This window comes from Amyelois transitella, chromosome 4 (assembly GCF_032362555.1).
Source record: "Amyelois transitella isolate CPQ chromosome 4, ilAmyTran1.1, whole genome shotgun sequence".
Taxonomy (NCBI): domain Eukaryota; kingdom Metazoa; phylum Arthropoda; class Insecta; order Lepidoptera; family Pyralidae; genus Amyelois; species Amyelois transitella.
In genome coordinates this window covers 7,396,078-7,416,474 of record NC_083507.1, presented here as the reverse complement: position 1 = coordinate 7,416,474, position 20,397 = coordinate 7,396,078, and the positions used below count along the sequence as shown (strand labels likewise).

At 35.3% G+C, this 20,397-nt stretch overlaps 3 protein-coding genes and 2 long non-coding RNA genes across 5 annotated transcripts; 3 read left to right on the top strand and 2 right to left on the bottom strand.

Annotated features, from left to right (window-relative positions):
• Positions 1-554: 554 nt before the first annotated feature.
• LOC106136966 (uncharacterized) lies at positions 555-3,456 on the bottom strand. The gene is made up of 3 exons (XM_013337673.2): positions 2,925-3,456; positions 1,969-2,160; positions 555-1,320 (listed from the first exon to the last, which is right to left on the bottom strand). Exons 1-3 carry the CDS (start codon positions 3,004-3,006, stop codon positions 1,151-1,153), a joined length of 444 nt encoding a protein of 147 aa, XP_013193127.2. The 5' UTR covers positions 3,007-3,456; the 3' UTR covers positions 555-1,150.
• LOC132904353 (uncharacterized) lies at positions 1,974-8,011 on the top strand. Its single transcript, XR_009657561.1, has 3 exons — positions 1,974-2,083; positions 7,308-7,467; positions 7,904-8,011. It is a non-coding gene; the product is annotated as an uncharacterized LOC132904353 (long non-coding RNA).
• Positions 8,012-8,157: 146 nt separating this feature from the next.
• LOC106137010 (uncharacterized) lies at positions 8,158-9,072 on the top strand. The gene is made up of 3 exons (XM_013337741.2): positions 8,158-8,231; positions 8,425-8,542; positions 8,806-9,072. Exons 1-3 carry the CDS (start codon positions 8,179-8,181, stop codon positions 8,989-8,991), a joined length of 357 nt encoding a protein of 118 aa, XP_013193195.2. The 5' UTR covers positions 8,158-8,178; the 3' UTR covers positions 8,992-9,072.
• Positions 9,073-9,207: 135 nt separating this feature from the next.
• LOC106137009 (uncharacterized) lies at positions 9,208-15,502 on the top strand. The gene is made up of 7 exons (XM_013337738.2): positions 9,208-9,343; positions 9,862-9,953; positions 10,634-10,805; positions 11,784-11,914; positions 12,096-12,159; positions 14,018-14,135; positions 15,193-15,502. Exons 2-7 carry the CDS (start codon positions 9,863-9,865, stop codon positions 15,394-15,396), a joined length of 780 nt encoding a protein of 259 aa, XP_013193192.1. The 5' UTR covers positions 9,208-9,343; position 9,862; the 3' UTR covers positions 15,397-15,502.
• Positions 15,503-16,640: 1,138 nt separating this feature from the next.
• LOC106136910 (uncharacterized) lies at positions 16,641-19,111 on the bottom strand. The gene is made up of 2 exons (XR_001228673.2): positions 18,924-19,111; positions 16,641-18,504 (listed from the first exon to the last, which is right to left on the bottom strand). It is a non-coding gene; the product is annotated as an uncharacterized LOC106136910 (long non-coding RNA).
• Between the last annotated feature and the right edge of the window lie 1,286 nt (positions 19,112-20,397).

The following is a 20,397-nucleotide window of genomic DNA, read 5'->3' as shown; positions in this document are numbered from 1 at the left end:
ATAATTCAGTACCACACTTTATTAAATCTTTATTAAAGTGAAAATAAAATATTCGTGAGTAGTCAAGTAATTTACATTTTTTGCAGTTAAAAGCTGTTAGATTTCTTTACCGTAATTAAGAAACAAAATAGTACCTACATTATATCTTCGAAATTCAAATATCATTAGAGCAGGCAGGTAATATTTTGATACTTCATTTAAGCTGGATATTTAAAACCTTACTCTTTTTTTAATGAGATAAAAATGTACTTAATTAAAATCCCATGCGACTGATTTTGATCGTTGATCAAAAATCTAGGATGATTTTCTTTGATATCACTTTTCGCGTCAAAGGGTTTCTAGTGTTTTATTAAATATTCTAAAATTTGTATCAATTTATAATCAGGACAAAGATTATGTATGTTTGTAAGATAAAAATGAAGATAGAATGTTATAAAAAGTATTAAAATCTAATTGTGAAATCAATTATAATAATTGATTTGCTTGAGTGGTGGTGATTTCAATTTTTATATTGAAGAAAGACATGAAATTATATCCGTCCAATTTTAAATAAGTTTGTGCATATATTGAAAAGCAGTTTTTAACTTCTAATAAACTGATATGCGAAGCAGGTCATAAAAGGCATAATACTTAAATTGTTTATTATTTTGTTAATATTTATTAATACTGGCATTTAGACGTAATACTTTTAACTTAAAAACTAACGTATTTTTATTGTTATTACCCGACAAAGTTTGAACAGTCAAACATGCGTCAGAACTTCGTCGGCAACCCGCTGATTCCGGTTACTAATTGTTAATAAATTGAACTTTATTACGTCACTTGTTTTATTTTGACCCAAAGAGTATAATAATAACGTAATATAATAACGTAAAATCCACGTAACAAGATAATCTACCAAAACGATACTGTCACTCATCAAAATTAAAATCCTATGGAAATAAGAAATGACACAAGGCATAATCCGATTATTTGTGCTAAAACCCTGGAAAAATAAGGGCGTTGCATACTATTTTAAATGTCAATTATATTTTATTTCGTAACATGAATTAAACTTTTGCGGAGTGTCTTTTTTGTTACCTTCCAATATACTTAGCCACCCAACTCATTTTCAAAACCTACTTCTCGTGGCTACGGTCAAATATAAATTCTATTTCGTGCTGGGCTTGTATCGAAATGAGACAGTCCTCCTATCGGGGAAGGGCGCTCGCATATTGTCGTTCGTCAAATGTGTTCGCAGGGCGTCCAAACTCTGCCACAGCTGTTGCATCTGGCCAAAGATTATTACTTCTAGTCGCTGGATTGCGTTGTGTAGTTCTCCTGGAAAATTGATTTGTATTTAATGTTATTAACTAACAAAAGTGTAAAAAGCTACTTTGAAAGAGAAAGAAAGTAAGAAAAATTGTTTATTTGGTTTTGTACCATACAACCAACACGTTAAAAATATGACAATTTACATCTATAAAGAGGCTCAAGACGAACGCTTCTTTGAACATATTTCTGTATAGACAGAAGAAGTTCTGGTAATCGGTATGATCAAGGGAAGGTATGTTCGTATCTGGTTACCATAGACAAGCTACGAACGTGGAATAAGGGATACTAAGCTGTCGGCGCTGGCGTGAAAAGTGTAATGAATAAAGATAGAGTACGCAAGAGTTTGGTAACTACCCGGAAAGGGCAAGAAAAAAATATGTAAAACCGTTGTGAAATAAAGGTCTATTTGTAACTTGATAGCCTTTGCCTATGTAACCTTATAAGAACTGACTTTTACGATGTAACAATGAATATGGTAACAATGCCTTACTCTTTTTGGATACAATACGCAATTAGCAACAGAAAGTCAATTCTACTTTTGGAACAGTCCATTTGACTTGTTCTCTTTCAACACTTAATTATAGGGTCATAGTCGCCTGAAACAGATGACATCACCAGAAATCCATCATTTCTAATAAGATCAATTATACTCACTAGACGTGACTACTCCATGCAATCTCCTTGTGATGGTGGCATTGGCCGTGGCGTTGACCTCGTGGGTACTCACGGCGCACATCGCCCGGGCCTCCTCCCGTGGGCCGAAACCGTGGTAAGTGGAATTCCGAACTTCTATGAACGGCGTCTTCTGTTCTGGAGTTGTACTTATTGTGAAATGAGGTCCCCGTACTGAAAGATAATAAGCGAAAAGCCGGTCAATTGGGCGCATCGAATCAAGAGATTACCGCCTACTGCCTAGCCCTTCATGGGCAACTCACTAAGCTTAATATCTCAAATTATAGTACAATAGATTTCAAAGTGATCTTAATATTCTGTGTAAGTCTTACCTAACGAATAGCCGTTCATATCTCAATCTAAAATTTTATGGTATCTTGCGCTGAATAAGTTTTCACTTTTGAAATGATTCATCAATTTCGGGTCTACTGGCGCCGGCGGCAACACTTACAGACACAAGAAGCATTTCACAACAAACACTGCACAAGGTATTAATAAACAAGCAATTGCTAATTCTCCTGCTAAGAGAAAAGACCATGGGAATTTATCAACTTTAGAATCGTGGATTTGGACAGGGTTTACCTACTGGCGTTTCTTCGCTAGGTGTATTTCATATAAGTAATCCCTATTGATATTGAGTAGGTATAAGGACCCCTTCAGGACCTACCTGCTACATAACATTCAAACAAATATCACTTTATTCCTTACGGAATAAATTTCCCTGGTTAAAAACATATTTATATATGCGTTTGCAATGAATCATTACAAAAAGTGCTGTATCTATTTAGATGAAATTTTACACCTGTACCAAGCGACTTTCTATGTAAAATATAAAAAAAATAAAATAAAAATTCTACTGTTCTTAAATTTTGGGAAATGTAGACAGCCTAGTTACAGCCGTAAAGTAGAATAATGAATAATTAAAAAAAAATACTTACAATGATGATAGGCAGGAGCTGTGAATACACACGTTACAACTACAAAAATTAACACAACGCAAATCGCTACCTTTCTCCACATTGTGAATTAATGCGTTCATGAAATACGTCTAATTATCCATTTATTTCATAAGCCAACATTTATTGTAAATTTACAGAAAATTTTTGACGGTTTCTTGTACTAAACTAACATTTTGTTTAAAACCGCCAATTCGGAGCACCAGGCGGCTATGGTGTCATGGGAGATCGAGAGCACTGAGATACGTGAACTCTGTATACGAAGAATAAATAGCATCACAGACATACAGACATTGAATCGGATTTGCCCGTAATATCGATGTAGGTATATAGTTCGGCAGGCAAATGTCGAAGTACCTATCGTCTAGGAATAGGAACATCGTAAAGATTTACTATGTTTAAAAAAAATCACTTGTAAAAGGAAATTATCATAAGGTAAATAAAAATGCGAAACTCTGTATCTTTTACGCTTTCATGTCTGCCGTAGCCGTTGGACGATTTCGATCGTCCAACATAGATTACCTACCTTCATATTTTTTTTCTGAAAATCCGATAGGAGCGAAACCGCGCGCAATAGCTAGGTAGTTTATTATATTACTCAAAAGTGGATACCTACCACATCGAAATATCTTAAACAATCAACGTAACCATTACATAATTTTTTAAAAGGCGCAAGTTAAATTGATGTAGTTTTTTTTTTATTACGTTTTCGCTCTATTATATAAATCTCACCAAACAACGTCGACTACAGTTTCAGAGTTACAATCAACATTTCAACACATGCCGAAATAATCACAAGTTCATGGTCAAACATTCCTTCATAAGCTGCTAGCAACAGAAAACAGAGTTTACGAGCTATTTATACTTATTTACTATGGAAACTTCTTGTAGAATGACTGACTGACATCGGCCTACCGCAAGCTTTATGAGTATCGTGGATCTTTCTCTACTACCTACAAGTCTACTACGGACAAAAATTAAATAAAAGAAAACAATACCCAACCACTTATAGGAACACGTAGAACTGAGAAACCGCGATCATATTTAAAACGAACTGGGTCACGGGGCCCCCAGTAACATTGAAATAATGGTCTCTTGCAGACCGATTTCGCCCATTTAGTAAAAATGGGCGAAATCGGTGTCCACAAAAATAATATTTGTAGTTTGTTCCGCCGCTCCTTCTGCCCATGCTCTTTGGAACCGGTACTACATAGATATAATTAGATAAAAATCTAATCCAATTTTGAAAATAAACCTATTCTATTCTAATCTATATAAATTCAAGACTATAGTGCAACTCAAAGAAAAATTTAAAATTTTTGCCCTTGCAACTGCGATGACCTTATAAGTTACTCCAGCCTGCAGGTCGGTTAGGTGGTCCACTTTAGTATAACGAATACAAAAGGCGTATCAAATAAAATTTAACGTGTCGCCTAAAAGTTAAATTATTTTGTAAAGTCTGATTCACTCCCCAGTCTTATTTGATCTATTTAAACAGCTTTTTGATAATGAATCACTGAGTGACTAATTACCTTTTATTATTTATTTAGGACAACTAGGTATTACGATGAAAATATGTCAGGAGCAAATTATTAAAAATGGTAGGTATTTAAATCCAAATAAAGATTTATTGCATAGGTACCAATATCAGGATTGCAGTAAGTAGGTAGCTATCTATCTAAAACAAGTTGACTTAAATCTCATGGAACTATTTAGATAGATATCGTGGTATCTAACCGGTTTCTTCACCTCTCTGGAGAGGAGCTTGGAGTTCACGTGTATCTCTATCATAGAGTCGGCAAGTTAGGAAGACGACGACGAGAATGGCCGAATAGTCCGAAAAGTCTGCGTAGCTTGGTATGGTAGATTATCTCATAAAATAAGTATAATAAGTCATCCACAACCAGATTCCTTATAGGAAGGTGGAGAGCAATCTTTTCTGAGGGCAGACTCTGAATTCCTTTGGTTAGTTCACATAAATCCATCTTGATGTTTCATCTATCCCGTGACGGTGCTGTTAGGAACAACGTGTTTGGTCGCGGTTTCCGTGATACAGTAGAATTTGTTTTACCAAAATCTCCTTCGATGTCTACTTATTGCAGGAAGGTGTCTAGACATAAATTTTTACTATGTATATATTGCAGTTCCAATTATTTTGTGTTACCCACTCAACCGCCGACGACCAGCTACTTTTTTGTCTTCCATTCCATAAGAGTTATGGAACACATACAACAAGACAGGCATCCGGTAGAATAACCTGAATTGTACATGATGGGCCGTAGTAAATCTTCGCTTAACTACTGTCGATGAAGCAATACGACGTTTTGACGAATGTCGTCAACCAACACTAACCTATATATGAAGCAATGTGCACACGATAGGTACGTAAAACATTGAACACTGTATGTTTATGCATCTATTATTATTTGACCCGTCATCATCAGGTAAAATCAAACCCATATTGTTTTAATATAAACGCAATAAAGTACCTAAGTATTGCCTTTTAACATAAATCCTTTAAGGGATTCCTATGTTAAAAGGACTGTTTATATGTTTTGGTTTACTTTTACTTACATTTTGTGGTTACCCTAAAGGCACAACCATCCAATGTTTTGAAGAATTTTGTAAGTATATCATAGTAAACCTTCCCAAGATAAACATAAGGTGTGGTGATTTGAACTCAGATACCGTTTCGTTTTCGTCCATTCATTCGTTGAATTATGTCAAGGTCCTGAAGACCATACGGCTCACACACGGCGACATTGTGTGAGCTTCCTTTTGTCAGGATGGGAAAATTAATTCAATTAAAATACGTTATACATCGCTGACATTAATAAATTTCAGCGATTTGCCATCTGTAAACTTCTGACACGTTGCTTCCTGTAACTGAATAAATCACAGAGCAAAGTAAGCGAATGGCGCACTTCTTAGATATATTTAAGATAGATATCTTGTGATGACTATATACTCTTATCACTATAGAAATCAAATAAAAATCAGTTTTAATTATACTATGTAACAAAGTAGAAGGTTGTAACAATGACCACTACAACACATTGCTGGTCCCCAATAAGGGGAGGTTTAATTCGTCAATTGGTATTTTCGGTTACTATTAAAGAAATAAGATTCATGTCCACAAAAAGTACTTAGCAGTTTTAGCTAGGTACTCTTAACAGGATCGTAGCCCATAAGCTCTTAAGTAATTGCCTTATTAATTTTCAGTCTCAAAAATTACTAGGTTCGTTAAATTTTGAAATTGCGACGTGTCTGTTGGAGAATTAAAACTAAATATTTAGGGATAATCTAATTAACTGTTTACAAAAGGTAATTATAAAAGGTATGCAAAAATTACTAATCCTAAACCAATCTGTTTATCTTGATTGTCTTATTAGATTATTTTATCACTTTCCATGGATTTCGTTTACAATACTGATAAAACTACATATTTAACAAAGGAGGTACTTTGTAATTAATCTTATGAAACTATGATTGTTAATCTATGGAGGATAAGCTACCACGTGACGGTCAAAATATTTCGAAATTAGATAATAGTTAACCTTTGATTATTTCTATTAACTACTACGTAGGTACATTTTGGGCGTAATTACTTCAACATAAGAAGTTAACTATTCGACGAGGCTACAGGTGTAACCAATACTCTTTTTAACTCAGCCATGAAGTTTGTTTTGCTGAGCGTTCTCTTCGCAGTCATCAATGTGGAAAATCTGGCAAGTGCGAGTATGTAATTAAAAATTTTACAATTTTATTTATATACATATTCTATCTGTACATATGTACATATTTAAGTAGGTATCTCCACACAAATGTGAATAACTTAATTGAGATTTTCTATAGGTTCCTATAGTAGCTTTATTAAGTATTTCATAGATAAGTACCTGAAACCGCCGAGCTTGCATGAAGAGAGTTATGAATGTGGATGAAGCGAAAGAAAAAGGTATCTAGTCTCTGCCTACCCCTCCGGGAAAGAGGCGTGATTTTATGTATGTATGTAGTACCTGGTGTAATAATGTAGCTTTGATGATAAAATAAATATATGGCGTACTTCAGATCCCAATCAAGTGTTGGCATTCTAAAACGAATGAAATAGCAATAAACCAACTCCAGTTCTTACTTAGGTAATATTCTTCTATTGAAGACTAAGTAAGTTTGTGTACGAGGACCAGCCGATCCTAAATCTCTACTCAGCATGTAGCGTATCTTTATCATGCAGTCTTTAAAAAAAACCTATGTGAAAACTCCGCGTCTGCAAAATGCCTCAATATCTAACATACCTTTTTGTGGAGTCAATTTTATCATATCCATATAACATGACTTCGATAAGAAGACCTTAATGATCTGTTGCAGATCTTTCAGGCCCTGTAAGATTTTCTAAGTATGCAGTAATCCACCAATTGTTTGAGATGATGAGGAATTTGATCAGAAATGGCAGCGATGAAAAGGGCGTGCCGGTTTTGGATCCATACGAAAACGATATAAAGGCCACTATCGAAGAAAAACATTTCAGGTACTACAATATTTAATATGATACTTACTGAAAAAAGTAGAGAGAGAATGTTATGAAACGAATGTGCACAGCGATTGGAAGGTTGTACACGCAAAGATAAGAGAGAAATAGAACCACATGCTAAAGAAGCAGTCATACCTACATGATTTGTATCTCATAAGGGGGAGGAGGCCACAACACCTCCTAAAAGAAGAACAAACCCCAAGGTGATCTGATCGCAGATGTTATACATCTGCGCGGAAGAGAAATCTGAGAAAAATCACACATTTAGATTTTTTCTTACTTGGGAGACAAGCTGTGTACCGGGAAAATAAAGCGCTATTATTTATAGGCAGTAACTACCCGGGTTTGACAGTAATTTTTACCTATAAGTACCACAAATTACCTACTTATTATCGTATCTGTTCAGGAACATAACAAACTTATATAATTTCAGGCTCCACATAAACATGACAGATTCCAGACTCACAGGTTTATCTGACTTTTACGTGATAAAGTCAGATTTTGATGAAACAGAGGTATCTATCGATACAAAGATCATATTTCCACTGCTTCGAATTGTTTCAGGTTTGTATTATTCAAAATACCTACTTACCTACATAAAATCATAAACATTTCAGCCTATTTTATGGTTTCAATTATATTCATTAAAACTTATTACATGGCTTTTTTTTATAAATTTATTGCCTTATTTTTTAAGGTAACTATAAGATGGAGGGTGATATTTGGACAGCAATACCATTGGAGGGCCGAGGAAAATTTGAGTAAGCATCTAATTTTGACATTACCTGACCAAGTTAACAAGTTTGATTTTGGCAATGATAGGTACTTAGGCCAAGTATAATAGTAGAAGTTATATGCTTAATTAAAAAAAAACAATAGCTGAATGGCTTAATAAAAGAATATATTGATCATACGTATCTAGGCACTTATTAATTTACTTCATTATGCCCTCAGCCTTCAAGTGCATCATTTAACAGTCCTGGGAAAGATTTTTTTGAAACCGTCTGAAGATGGCAAGTCAATACTAGTTGACAGAGTCGAAAATCCCAAATTCTTCATCGAAAAAATTGCGGTAAGGATAATTCTCTCTCTCTCACTCACTCTCTCTCCCTCTACCTAATCTTTGTTTGGTCCTCGTGCACCGGCATCGGTCTAACATTATACATAGCATACATACATTAGACAGAGCCAACAGCTACGAAAAGACTGAAAGGCCGTGCCCAGCTGTATGGTTTCATGATGGAATTAAGATTCAAACTAACATTGTATCTGGACTGATATTTTACTTGCCTTTTTAATTTATGGCTGTTTGAAATAATCTCCTAAATCTTACAGTCAACTACCCAGCTGGACGACAATTTCGATGACATATTTAACGCCATGATTGGGGATCTTCTGGCTGGCTACATCAACCGGTTCAACGGCTACTTCGCATCTATCTACACCCAACCTAGCATGGACCTTCTCAACCCTGTATTAGACAAGTTCGACACATGGCAAATTTTGGCCACGATTCTTTAGAAACTCAATCAAAATTTTACTAATAAACCCATAAAAAATTAAAAGATAATTCTGTTCGTTTTATTAAAGGTACATATACTTAATTGGTTAATTACAGAATTGTATCTACTGGTTTAATGGCTATTTCTGGTTTGAAATATTTTTTTTTTCATAAAGATATCATATAATTACATACTACTCTAAAGATAAAGGTACACGGCAGTGATTGTTCGATAACAGCGTGTTTTTGATTAATTTATCATAATTCGCAAATCTCAGATCATCAGCTCCCTACGTAGATAGATTAGCATTGATTTAATAAGTGTTATTGTCAAGGTTCGCCACAGTAGCTTGCTAATCGTGACACTTTCAGGTGAGATTTTACTTTTTAATTTTTTATCGATATGTACGTCTGTTGATTTGAATATTTGTGTTAAAAATGTCATCAAGTCCTATCTGTGAGCCATTTTCTCAGCAAGATGGAAAGAAAATATCAGAACCTACTTACAATTATGTACCGGAAAACAACTAACTGAAACCTAATGGATGAAACATGAGGGTTTAGTTGGGGTATGATACATAGTTATTCATGACCATTAGTTTGTTTTCAAAACTCCGTTGAGTCGATTAAAATCATATAAATCGAATGAAGAACAAAATAAAGATATCGATTTTGAAACTGATTTGTCGTCGTCTTGCAACGCACGCAGATTTTTGCGCAAATAAAACTCCGAATTGAGACGCGAAGGATGCAACATGCAAACGACTCGTAGTGGTTATTCCAAGGTTGCAACGATTTTTTAATTAATAAGTGTCATAAGTAATAAATAACTCGGTACTTCTATAGTCTTATACTATCCCGAATTCTAATATACGAAAATTAATTTTCAGAATGAAATTAGTTTTGGTGTTGATGCTGTGCGCGTTGGCTGCGGCCGCGCCCAGAGTTGAGAAGCAAGATATCTTGCAGCCAATGACGTCAGGTATAAATAAGTCGTATGGTAATCGTGGGCATAAATAATATTTACTTACTCTCAAAGGTAGTATATTTTGTTTGAAATTGAAACTGGGACCGAGAGTTTAGGATGAGATGCTACTTATGGAATCCATAATCTGCAGAGAAAGAGTGCGCGTTATGAAGCGCTTTAAATAACTACTAGGTATCTCGCGCCCCTACATCGTCGGGGACGGGGGGGCAGAAGGCGTGCGCGATATCGCGCGCGCTTACTGCCTCATTAGGGGCAAATTTTGACCCTGAAGTAAGAAGGGCGGCCAGCAACTTACTGGTCGCCTAAACGGTAAGAGTCTCTGGCAAGTCGCACAGGGGAGCTGGAGGGCATTGTGGTGAAATGCCATGCGATCCCATGATGTCCTCAAAATGGCGAAAAGGGCGCACCGGAGGGGTTTTAGTGGGTAGGCTGACACATTAGATGCCAGGAGTCCCACACTCTCCCGGGTGAATAAAAGGTATCTTTTAAATTCACATTATATAGAGAACGTCAACATCCTGTAACCGTTTGTGCTTTTCCTGTGAAAAAAAGAAACGATCTGCAGCTATAGAAACGATCGGAGTGTTAAAACAGATAGCTACCTAATGAAGACAAACTCACTATAAAATTACATTCTACCTATTCACTATCAAATTATATTCTTTCGTCCGCAGAAATCAGCAATGACCCACAAGAGCGTAATATCCTGTTGAACGCGTTAATCCGTCAGCTGATCGCCTACGTCAGAAGAGTCATCAACAATGGCTCAGTCATCTTTGGTTTCCCACCCCTCGACCCCCTAGTCTTGGATCACCTCGATTTGAACATTCCTGCTGGCCTTATCAAGTAAGTAAGTTCTTAGAAAGGAACCTATTGGGATTAACCTATTGTATTGTAATATTTGAATCGCTGGCTGTAATTTGTCTGATGTGCTTATCAAAAAAAATATACATCTATACTATAGAAATCAGATTATTCCGATTTTTAAGCTTTATTATATGTGTGCTTTCCGGCACTATACACAATAGGACCAGTCCATATTTCCCATGGACATCGTAAAAGGCCACTGAGGGAAAGGCTAATAAACCTGGGATTTTTGTTGTAGGCGATGGGCTAGCAACCTGTCGCTATTTGAATCTGAACCCCAGCCAAAATCTTTTCAAAACTGCTTTGGCTCGGTCTACCCCGCAATGGATATAGACGTGATTTTATTTAGGTATAAATTAAATTTAACAAAGATGCTTACTTAATATTCTGTTATCAGTTCAGATGTGTTAATCAACCGAGTGTGATTGTGATCTAAATACGGTTTGTGTGGTGTGATTTTCATAGGATAATCAGTATAATCACTTTGTACTTCAGCACAAATTGTAAATGTAGTACAATGAACACGTACCTATCTACTTACATTTGATGTAGGTATTTATAGTTATATATATAAATGTACTTATACGTACCTACGTGGTACGCACCTATTTCTTTTGTAAATTGCTATACTTCATTACAAAAGGTACAAACCTAAGGTGTAGGTACCTACTAACAATAAAAATACTGTTTCCGTCGTATTTTTTTCGGCTCCATGGAGTTCCCGTCACCAATAGAAACCAATAACACCAATAGAATGAATAAGGGGCGACTGAGGGATAGGCTTGTGGGCTTGGGATTCTCCTTTTAGGCGATGGGCTTGCAACCTGTCACTATTTGAATCTCAATTCTATCATTAAGCCAAACAGCTGAACGTGGCTTATTAGTCTTTTCAAAACTGTTGGCTCTGTCTACCTAACAAGCGATATAGGTGTAATTATATGAATGTATATATTTCAGCCTTCAACTAAAACTGAGAGATGTTTTGGTGACTGGTTTGGGCGGTTTCGAAGTGCCTAAGAGCAATCTCGACCTAAGGGCTATGACATTTGACCTGGAAATCGTGTTTCCACGTATTGATATAGATGCAGGTAAGCACTTTAATATACACCTTCTTTTTAGCTGCCTTTTGGATTTTTAACCGATTTTAAAAGAGGAGGATATAAATTGGAGGCGGTTCCCTTTTACAAAAGTTATTAGCCAGAATAGGTATGATCCGACTCCAATATTTCTTTTTTTTAGTGTGTTATTAACCTGAGTTTTTTGTTTCAGGTGAATATGACCTAGTTGGTGACCTCTACAACGCTATTCCCCTATATGGAAAGGGCCCAACAAGGTACTTCCACATTTGTAAAGTTTTTCAAGTCTATCTCAAATAGTAGGGGAGACCTAGGAAGGTTGTGACAATTTTTGCTTTAAGGAGTATATCTCGTCGGAGAATCACAGCACAATTATAAATTCTATATCATATTATAGCGTAACCCTTACTCTTTCAAAAACTATCACATAAGTCAATAAAAAGTGGAAGGTTTCTGAGCATTTTTGAAAAAACTAGAGGTACTCCTTTTGTCACAACTCTCCTAACACCGAGGTAAGTTGTGACAATTTTATTTCTAGATAAATAAAAATAATATTATGGGAATATAAACAAAAAACACATAATTTTGCATAAAAGTAATATAATTATCATTTTTGTCATGAATATAGGAACTAGAATGACATTAAACTTAAAAAAAACATTAATTATTTGATGTTATTGATAAGAGATAAATAGTTTTATAAGGAGGTAAAATTATCAATCTAATCGGACAAACAATTATGACAGACATATTGCAGCTCGCCTCCAGTGCAGTCTTCGTGAAACCAGCCTTTGCATTCAGGCACTGAACCCACTTCTCATTTGATCTGCTATTTTCATAAGGTTCAAGGCAGCATAAGCAAAAGCAATCATTTTCCGCATCTTCATCTATATCGCCTTCACCCTTCTTGTTGATTTTCTTGGCTTTCTTAGGTTTCTTCTCTTTTTCGGTCAAAACACGCTTTTTCATACTTTTTAACTTCCTTTTTTCTTCTATAGCAGCAATTTCATTCTTGATAGGTGTGTTGGTTAGCACCGCTGACTTGATCTTGCGTCTATTAGGCTGGTTCTTTTTTCTTGGTGCAGCTTTTGGTAACTGCCTACTGATTCTGAAGAGAACACATTAGAGACAGTAGCAAGAGGAGTACAAGCTCTAGACACGTATTTTTGCCACCTAGGAGAGTTGTGACACGCTGTCACAACTCTCCTAGGTGGCAAAAATCATGACACCGTCGGAATATTATTTTGTAATTTCGAAACAAGATGCATACACAATAAAATATTACCATGCTTAGAAACTTAAATAGACATGCTCCATAAAAAAATAATGAAAACCCGTGTTAGTGTTATAGGTTGTGATATAAACACAATCAAAATATTTATAAAAAAACTTACTTTTTGGATATTTTTTCGTGCCGTCGTCGTGCTCTTGCAACCACTTGCCATGGGCCCCCGTGCTTACTGCGACAAATAGCGCGTCACAAGAGAGACTATTGTGCGCTGTTGCTGTCCGGCTAACGGTCACGAATTTTCAGAAATCATCGCTGTCACAACTCTCCTCTGTCACAACTCACCCAGGTCTCCCCTAAGCTAGGTACTTAGGTAACCTAACTAGTTCTTATTGACAACTTTTGTAATTTTAAAAAATTTCGTTTTATCTAAGTGACATGAAAGACCTGTAACAATTTGCACCTCAAAATTGAACGAAATAAACCAAAATTTCAGAGCACCGAAAATCCTTTAATGCTAAAGGTGACGTCTAGGTTACAGTGGAATACATACTTAAATGAAAATCTAAAGCCTGCTATAGTTAAAAGTTTCAGTTTGTCACTGGAACTTTTAAGTATAGCAGTCTCATTTTGGTTAATAGCGTTCCAAAAAATATCTTACAGACATACATATAATCACGTCTTTATCCTTTGCGGGGTTGACAGAACAAACTGTCTTGAAAAGGAAGGCCAAGTCCAGCTTAGTGATGATTGAAAATGACAAGTTGCTAGCCATCGCCTACAAGAAGAATCCCAAGTTATCTTGTTGATTATTATTTGACCTAAAATAAGATTATTAGGACATCATATCAAGCATTAATGTTTTTGAATTCTCATTTTTCTTGCAGGTTTGTTATCGAAAACTATACGATACGCTGCGTCCTTCATTTGAAACAGTCAGAGGATGAAAAGTCAGTCCTTATCGACAGAGTTGAAGGAGCTTCCTTCGAAATTCCGAGTTTCAAGGTTGGTTTATTAAATAGACTGGTAAATTACCTACGTAGGTAGCTTTTATTGATGCAAGATGCAATACTCTTATGTGACGTAGCGTTGTGGCGGTCGAGCCGAAACATCCCTGCCGCTCGATAAGGTACAGGTTCAAATCCCACCTCGGCCAATAGACCTACCAATGGCTCATTTTCCGAGTTATGTTGTTATTAATTCCGATGCTCCACGGTGAGGGAAAAGCATCGGAAACCTGCTCATTCAAGCAACAACAACTTGTGAAACCAAGATCCAATACCTACTCCAATAAGGTTCAAGACTCGTATACTCCTCCTCATATAGTCCTTGCTGTATCTCGATTAAAAGATCTACGATAAGAGTAAGGTGCAATCTCCCCATGTTAACTGCCTTAACGTTACCCGGTCTTAAAAATCAATTAAAAATCAACAAGTTCGTTGAATTAAATGACTTTCGTATTATAAGTAATGGGTAGAGATCGGATAATCGGATGCATATTTACCTAAACTCATATTTTGGCTAAGAAAGTATGGAGGAGGCTTCTTGCTTTCGGGATTCGAATTATTTTGAATCCCGGAAATTTTATTAAACAAGAAATTGAAACTTATCGTATATTAGGTATGATAAACACCTTTATAAACATAAGTGATGGATGATCATATTTATTAAAAAATTACCTACCTACCGTACCGGGATTCCAGAATTATACCGCGTGATTTTTTCCACCTCAACTTTAGGTAAATTTGCATTCGAATACATAATTAGAACATTAAGTGTATCAATGCCGAATCCCGGAATTTTTGAGGTACAAAAGTACGTTCCATACTTACCCAACACCCCAACTTTAGGTAAATATGCATCCGAATATCCGATCTCTGGTAATGAGTTATTTATCGTGAGAGTAACAATAGACACCTAACTTTGTAGGTACCTTTGGAAGCGGTAGTAGTTATAATTAGATTTAAGTTATGTGACGTCAATAAGTGTATTATACTTATAAGTATTCTAAAGATATTTGCATTGCAATAAGTGACTAAAAGTGTTTACTAATAATTTTCAGTCTGAAATGGTTGGTGTCATCGGGGGAGGGGACTTCGATGCTATCGCGAACGCCTTTACTGAAGAGATTCTTATCGGCTACGTCAACCGGTTCCAAGGTGCTATCTCTTTCGTCACGTCCATCTTAATTGTAGAATTTGGAAACCCATTCTTAGAACAATTGGAAACCTGGAAATACATCGCTCCCTTTGTGCCTCGCAATTAGACTGATGTAGAAGACATTTCGAAGACAAATTTTTAAAATCTGGAAATTAAATGTTATTGGATCTGTATATACCTACCCACAAATAGAGTGAAACAGTTTTGTTGTTTTTTTTGTATTCATTTGTATTGAGCAGCGTACAACCACGTTATTATGACAGATTCGCAAATTAACTTACGTACCTAACGTTTTGTAAGCGGAAAAGTATTTCTTCCTACCCACACCTACCTACTTCGTGACCATCCTAAAAATTTCTTACTTTATACCAAACTAGCGACCCGCCCCGGCTTCGCACGGGTGCAAAATTATAAATGTTATTATACATAAAAACCTTCCTCTTGATTCACTCTACCTGTTACAAAAAACCGCATCAAAATCCGTTGCGTAATTTTAAAGATTTAAGCATACAGACAAACAGACTAAAATAGCGACTTTGTTTTATACTACCTATGTAGTGAAGCAATAACCATTCTAACTACTATAACTCTGTACCCCGCTGTTCATCTAGTAGAAAGTTATGCTACTGCTATGATCGCTCTACCTACCTCACCTCCCCGTCTGATCGACTGAACCTCACAAATCATGAGGAAGAAGCTGCAAGGTGCATACCTTATAGGTACAATAGTCACTGTTGTGCCCATTATTATAACAGTGACATAGATACATATATAAAATCACGCCTTTTTTCCGGATAAATAAAATCACGCCTTTTGCCACGATCTCTGCATACTTTCACCTTTCACTTCATCCACATTAACTCTCTTCATGCAAGCTCGGCGGTTTCGGGTACTCTTGACTGAAACTTTGTCAAGACGTTTTTAATTTGATCTAGATACGTTCGTCTAGGCCTTCCCACCTCTACCTTTCCCTCCACACTCTCCTTGTGCATCTGCTTAGTCAACCTGCTTTCATTCATCCTCTCCACATGACCAAATAGTGACTAAGTATTATAGTAGTACTAAAATGTACAAAATGATATGCAATACATGAATTGAAATTGAAATTCACCAAACACACCAGGATTTCATCACTATTCATTGATTGGAAATTCAATTAAATATAATTTATTTTTCACTCACTTATATTTCGTACAAAAGATTCAAAAAGAAAATCACTAAAATTCAAGAGTAAAAGTCACCATAATACTCTTCATTCCCGTTGTCACTTCCATCGTCTTCCCAAACTTCTCTGCACTGTCCAGAAGCGTCCATATGGTAACCATTAGGACAACCATTTTGAAAGTTGAATGGGGAATCTAGCCAACCAGACCTTAAGATAGGGCGGTCCTTCACCTCCTCGGACATTTCAACACGTTTAACTCTTTTCGGATGTGATAATACCTCACATAGAAGGAGCATTAATATAAAGATTATAAAGAGACGACCCATGGTAAGCTGCGATAGATGATAAATAATAAAAAAAACCTACTTATAACATTGAATAACATTTAATTTCCACATGTCGACTTCCACAGCCCACGCAGTGGAAGTGGATATCAACGGTATACAACGCAGATTGAGATTTATCTCAACTGAATACCTAAACCGAAACTTATAATTTATTTACTAGGATACGCCCAAGTGTTCTACCCGCGTAGAACGTAAAATCCCGTTGTATGTCGTTCCCGCAGAAATTTCGGGAAACCGTCTCTTACTGCATTGAACTACAATGGTGTTGGGCCCCTTGGCGAGGTTTCAGCATTTACATCCCACTAGCAAAGGGCATACAAATATAACGATTTTAGCTCTTACGGGACAGAGCCAAACCAATAAGAAAAATAATTTTGTTACCAATGTGGTTAAATTTTATATTTAAAATTAACTTAATTTATTTTTAACAAAACAAAAAATAATGCAAAGAGTAAAAACGTCAACAGTGACTCAAAAATATAATAGTAGTTTGTAACTAACACTTGTTTTGAGAATACAAAGAGTTAAATATGCACAAAGCTATTAATCAAATTTTCATTAAACTAGTGGGTATTGTAATTTTTATGACTGTAATTACAGTCTCAAGAGGCAGTTACTAATCACAGATCAGTTCCAATGTATAATTGAATTTATAAGGATATTTATTAATTTTCATATTCTAGCAAGATCAATAAATTGTAATCAAACAACAAATAAAAAAGCATAACATTTGGCTTATTTTTTATCATTACGTCATCTGAACTGTGATTTAGTAGTATTATTTTGTAACAACATTGAAAAAGAATGCTACTGAGGAATAAGTATATATTTACCACAGCACCTATGTGGAAATAATAAGATTAATTTTTGACTTTATTTAAAATATCCTTACCACAAGAAAAGATTAATTTTAAATAGAACAACCTTTCATATTCTTATGATTAAAAAAAAGGTTTCCACAAAATAAATCTATTACATATTTAATTTTATACTTACATATATATTACTATAACAGCAGCATATAGTTATAAAATTGTCAAATAGGCGGACATTAGATCAAGCACTGGCTTCAAAATTTTTGGTAACTTTTTCACACTTTTTTTTTTGACAAATAAAACAGTAATTTATTTCAAACATTTAAAAAGATAGTATAATTTTACATTTTAGTAAACTTAAAGTCCGTCCGTCTTCTAAATTTTAGTCTAATAGGTTCCCTGTCTGATAAATTACATATAAACAAATCAATTGTTTTATTTTAAGAACAGGGAATCAGTTAAATAACAAAACCATGCCCATAATAATGGGCAAAGCCCTGATTGGAGAAGGTCATAGTTGGGATTTAATGACACATATTGATGCAATCAACATCACATCAACTATCCATAGAAGTGTCTACTGTACTTTTTAGATTTACAGGTAAACTTTAAATCTTAAAATAATAAAATTTTCAAGTATTTAACATATTGTCAGAGTTTATGCCACCTTTACATCAACTTAGTTATACTATGAATGTCTGGGTTGGGGAGGTATTTGCCTCTCTCTTGGCTGTGGTGGTGGTTGCCGCTCTCTCGGCTGCGGTGGACATTGAGCAGACGCACGACGAGGCTGCGGCGGCGTCTGCCGTGCTCTGGGCTCCGGAGGGGGTTGCCGAACACGAGGAAGTGGCGGCGAATTAGTGCACAATCTGTTTTTTGAGTCCATTCTATTGTAAAACACAATTTATTAATATATACACTATGAACCAAAAAATTATAATAACAATGCAGTTTTCTAAGCTTAGATACAACTTAATAATCTTTTAAGTGTTATTTCATAAAAATTAGGATATATCGCAAATTATAATTTACGATAAGGCTTGTTACATTAGGTTCAGTTCCAGTTCCTAACAAACGTTTTTAACAAAACGCGCGATGTAGTGAAATGCTAAACTGCTAAGGTAGGTACCTACTAGAATATTTAAATTTGTGATCAATTTACAAAAGAATTTACATTGTTTAGAAAGATTTTACACCACCTAATAGAAATTAATAATAGAATAAGATTGCTATTAAATTTGTAAAATATAAGGGTTAGGGAACCCAATAGACAATAGTAGGTAATTTTATTTTATGTTTTACTTACCTACTTATAATTTACTTGTACACAAAAGCTTTGTTGATAAAATATATTTTTTGCAAGCTCTAGTACAATTTTTTTGGGATGATCAATCCACAGATGTACAATCAAACCTCTGAAGAACTATCATATGGAAATGCCGTAATTATTCTACTTGACTCACAAAAAACAATGATATATTTGTCTCTTTCTCACAACAGTGGTTTTACGGGAGAAAAAACATTTACACTCTTTTATCAGCGCTCTCTTCATTGGCTTCGATGTAACTTTACCGCTTTGTTTAAATGTGGGAAATTGTCATCGTGGTGTTTTTGCGTTTTCGCGTGTTTTTCGACTTTGTACGGAGCTGTGCTAGTATTAATCGTAAATAAACTATAAGATGAAATGTTCTATAGCATATTGTGGCCTATGCCAGAACATAAATAGGCCGAATCTAACCTTTCTTTCGGTAAGTGGTTAATATTTCGTTAAATTATTGTCTATCATAAAATGTATTTAATAAAATGTGTCTTAAAACCTATTACTTTTAATCTTCTTAGTTGTGAGCTTAAGAAACTTGTAATATTCTCAATATTTCATTCACATCGAAAACCTAAACACGGATGCTAGTGTCGAACATCATCGAATATAAAATCTTATCGATAAATTAGGGTCTAAGTTATGTAATAGTATTTTTTTCTCGTTTTAGTTTACCAAGGACCGAATCTCGGCGAAGATAAATGATTGGCATAGAAAATATCCGGCCAGGAACAAATCATATCCATGTGTGCCGCGGTTCTCCAGGCATAATATCTTACCTGACGGAAGATCTTTCCTTTGGTGTGGTTGGTCCAGCCCGAATCATTGCACTCGCTACAGGGCTACGAAAGAGCAAGCGACTTTACAACAACCTTTTGTCACTCGCTTATCACAAAGTTTATATAATTAAGTCAAAACGAAATCTCGAGGATTCAAAAGAACATAAATACTTGAAAGAAGATACGAACAATTGCTATTATTTATCTCTTAGTTATTGATATCATTTATCTCTTCACCCTTCAAACGTGAATGTCGGAGTCATCCGACAAACATTTTGTGCATATCAGAATTTTTTTTGGATTTATTATATATAATGAATAATTTCACATATAAACATTATGTTAATACAATATATTTAAATTAGTAGAATAAATAATCAATATTCTCATTTAAATTCTATTTTGGGAACGTTGCCGGCAGCGATTCCAGCAAAATTTCCAGTCCCTGGCAATGTTTCCGGGCACGGTACATCACTGATTACAGCCCTTTGGGGAATTGATTTATTTACACTAAAAGCAACCTTAATTTGAACTCGGGTATTTAACTACATTCACATCAAATTTCATTACAAACGGTCCAGCGGTTTAGCTATAATCTGACTCATAGGGTATTAATTATATTTGATTTCCAAACACTTTTTATCAGAATGACATAGGTGTTAGATAAAATATTATTGGACCTT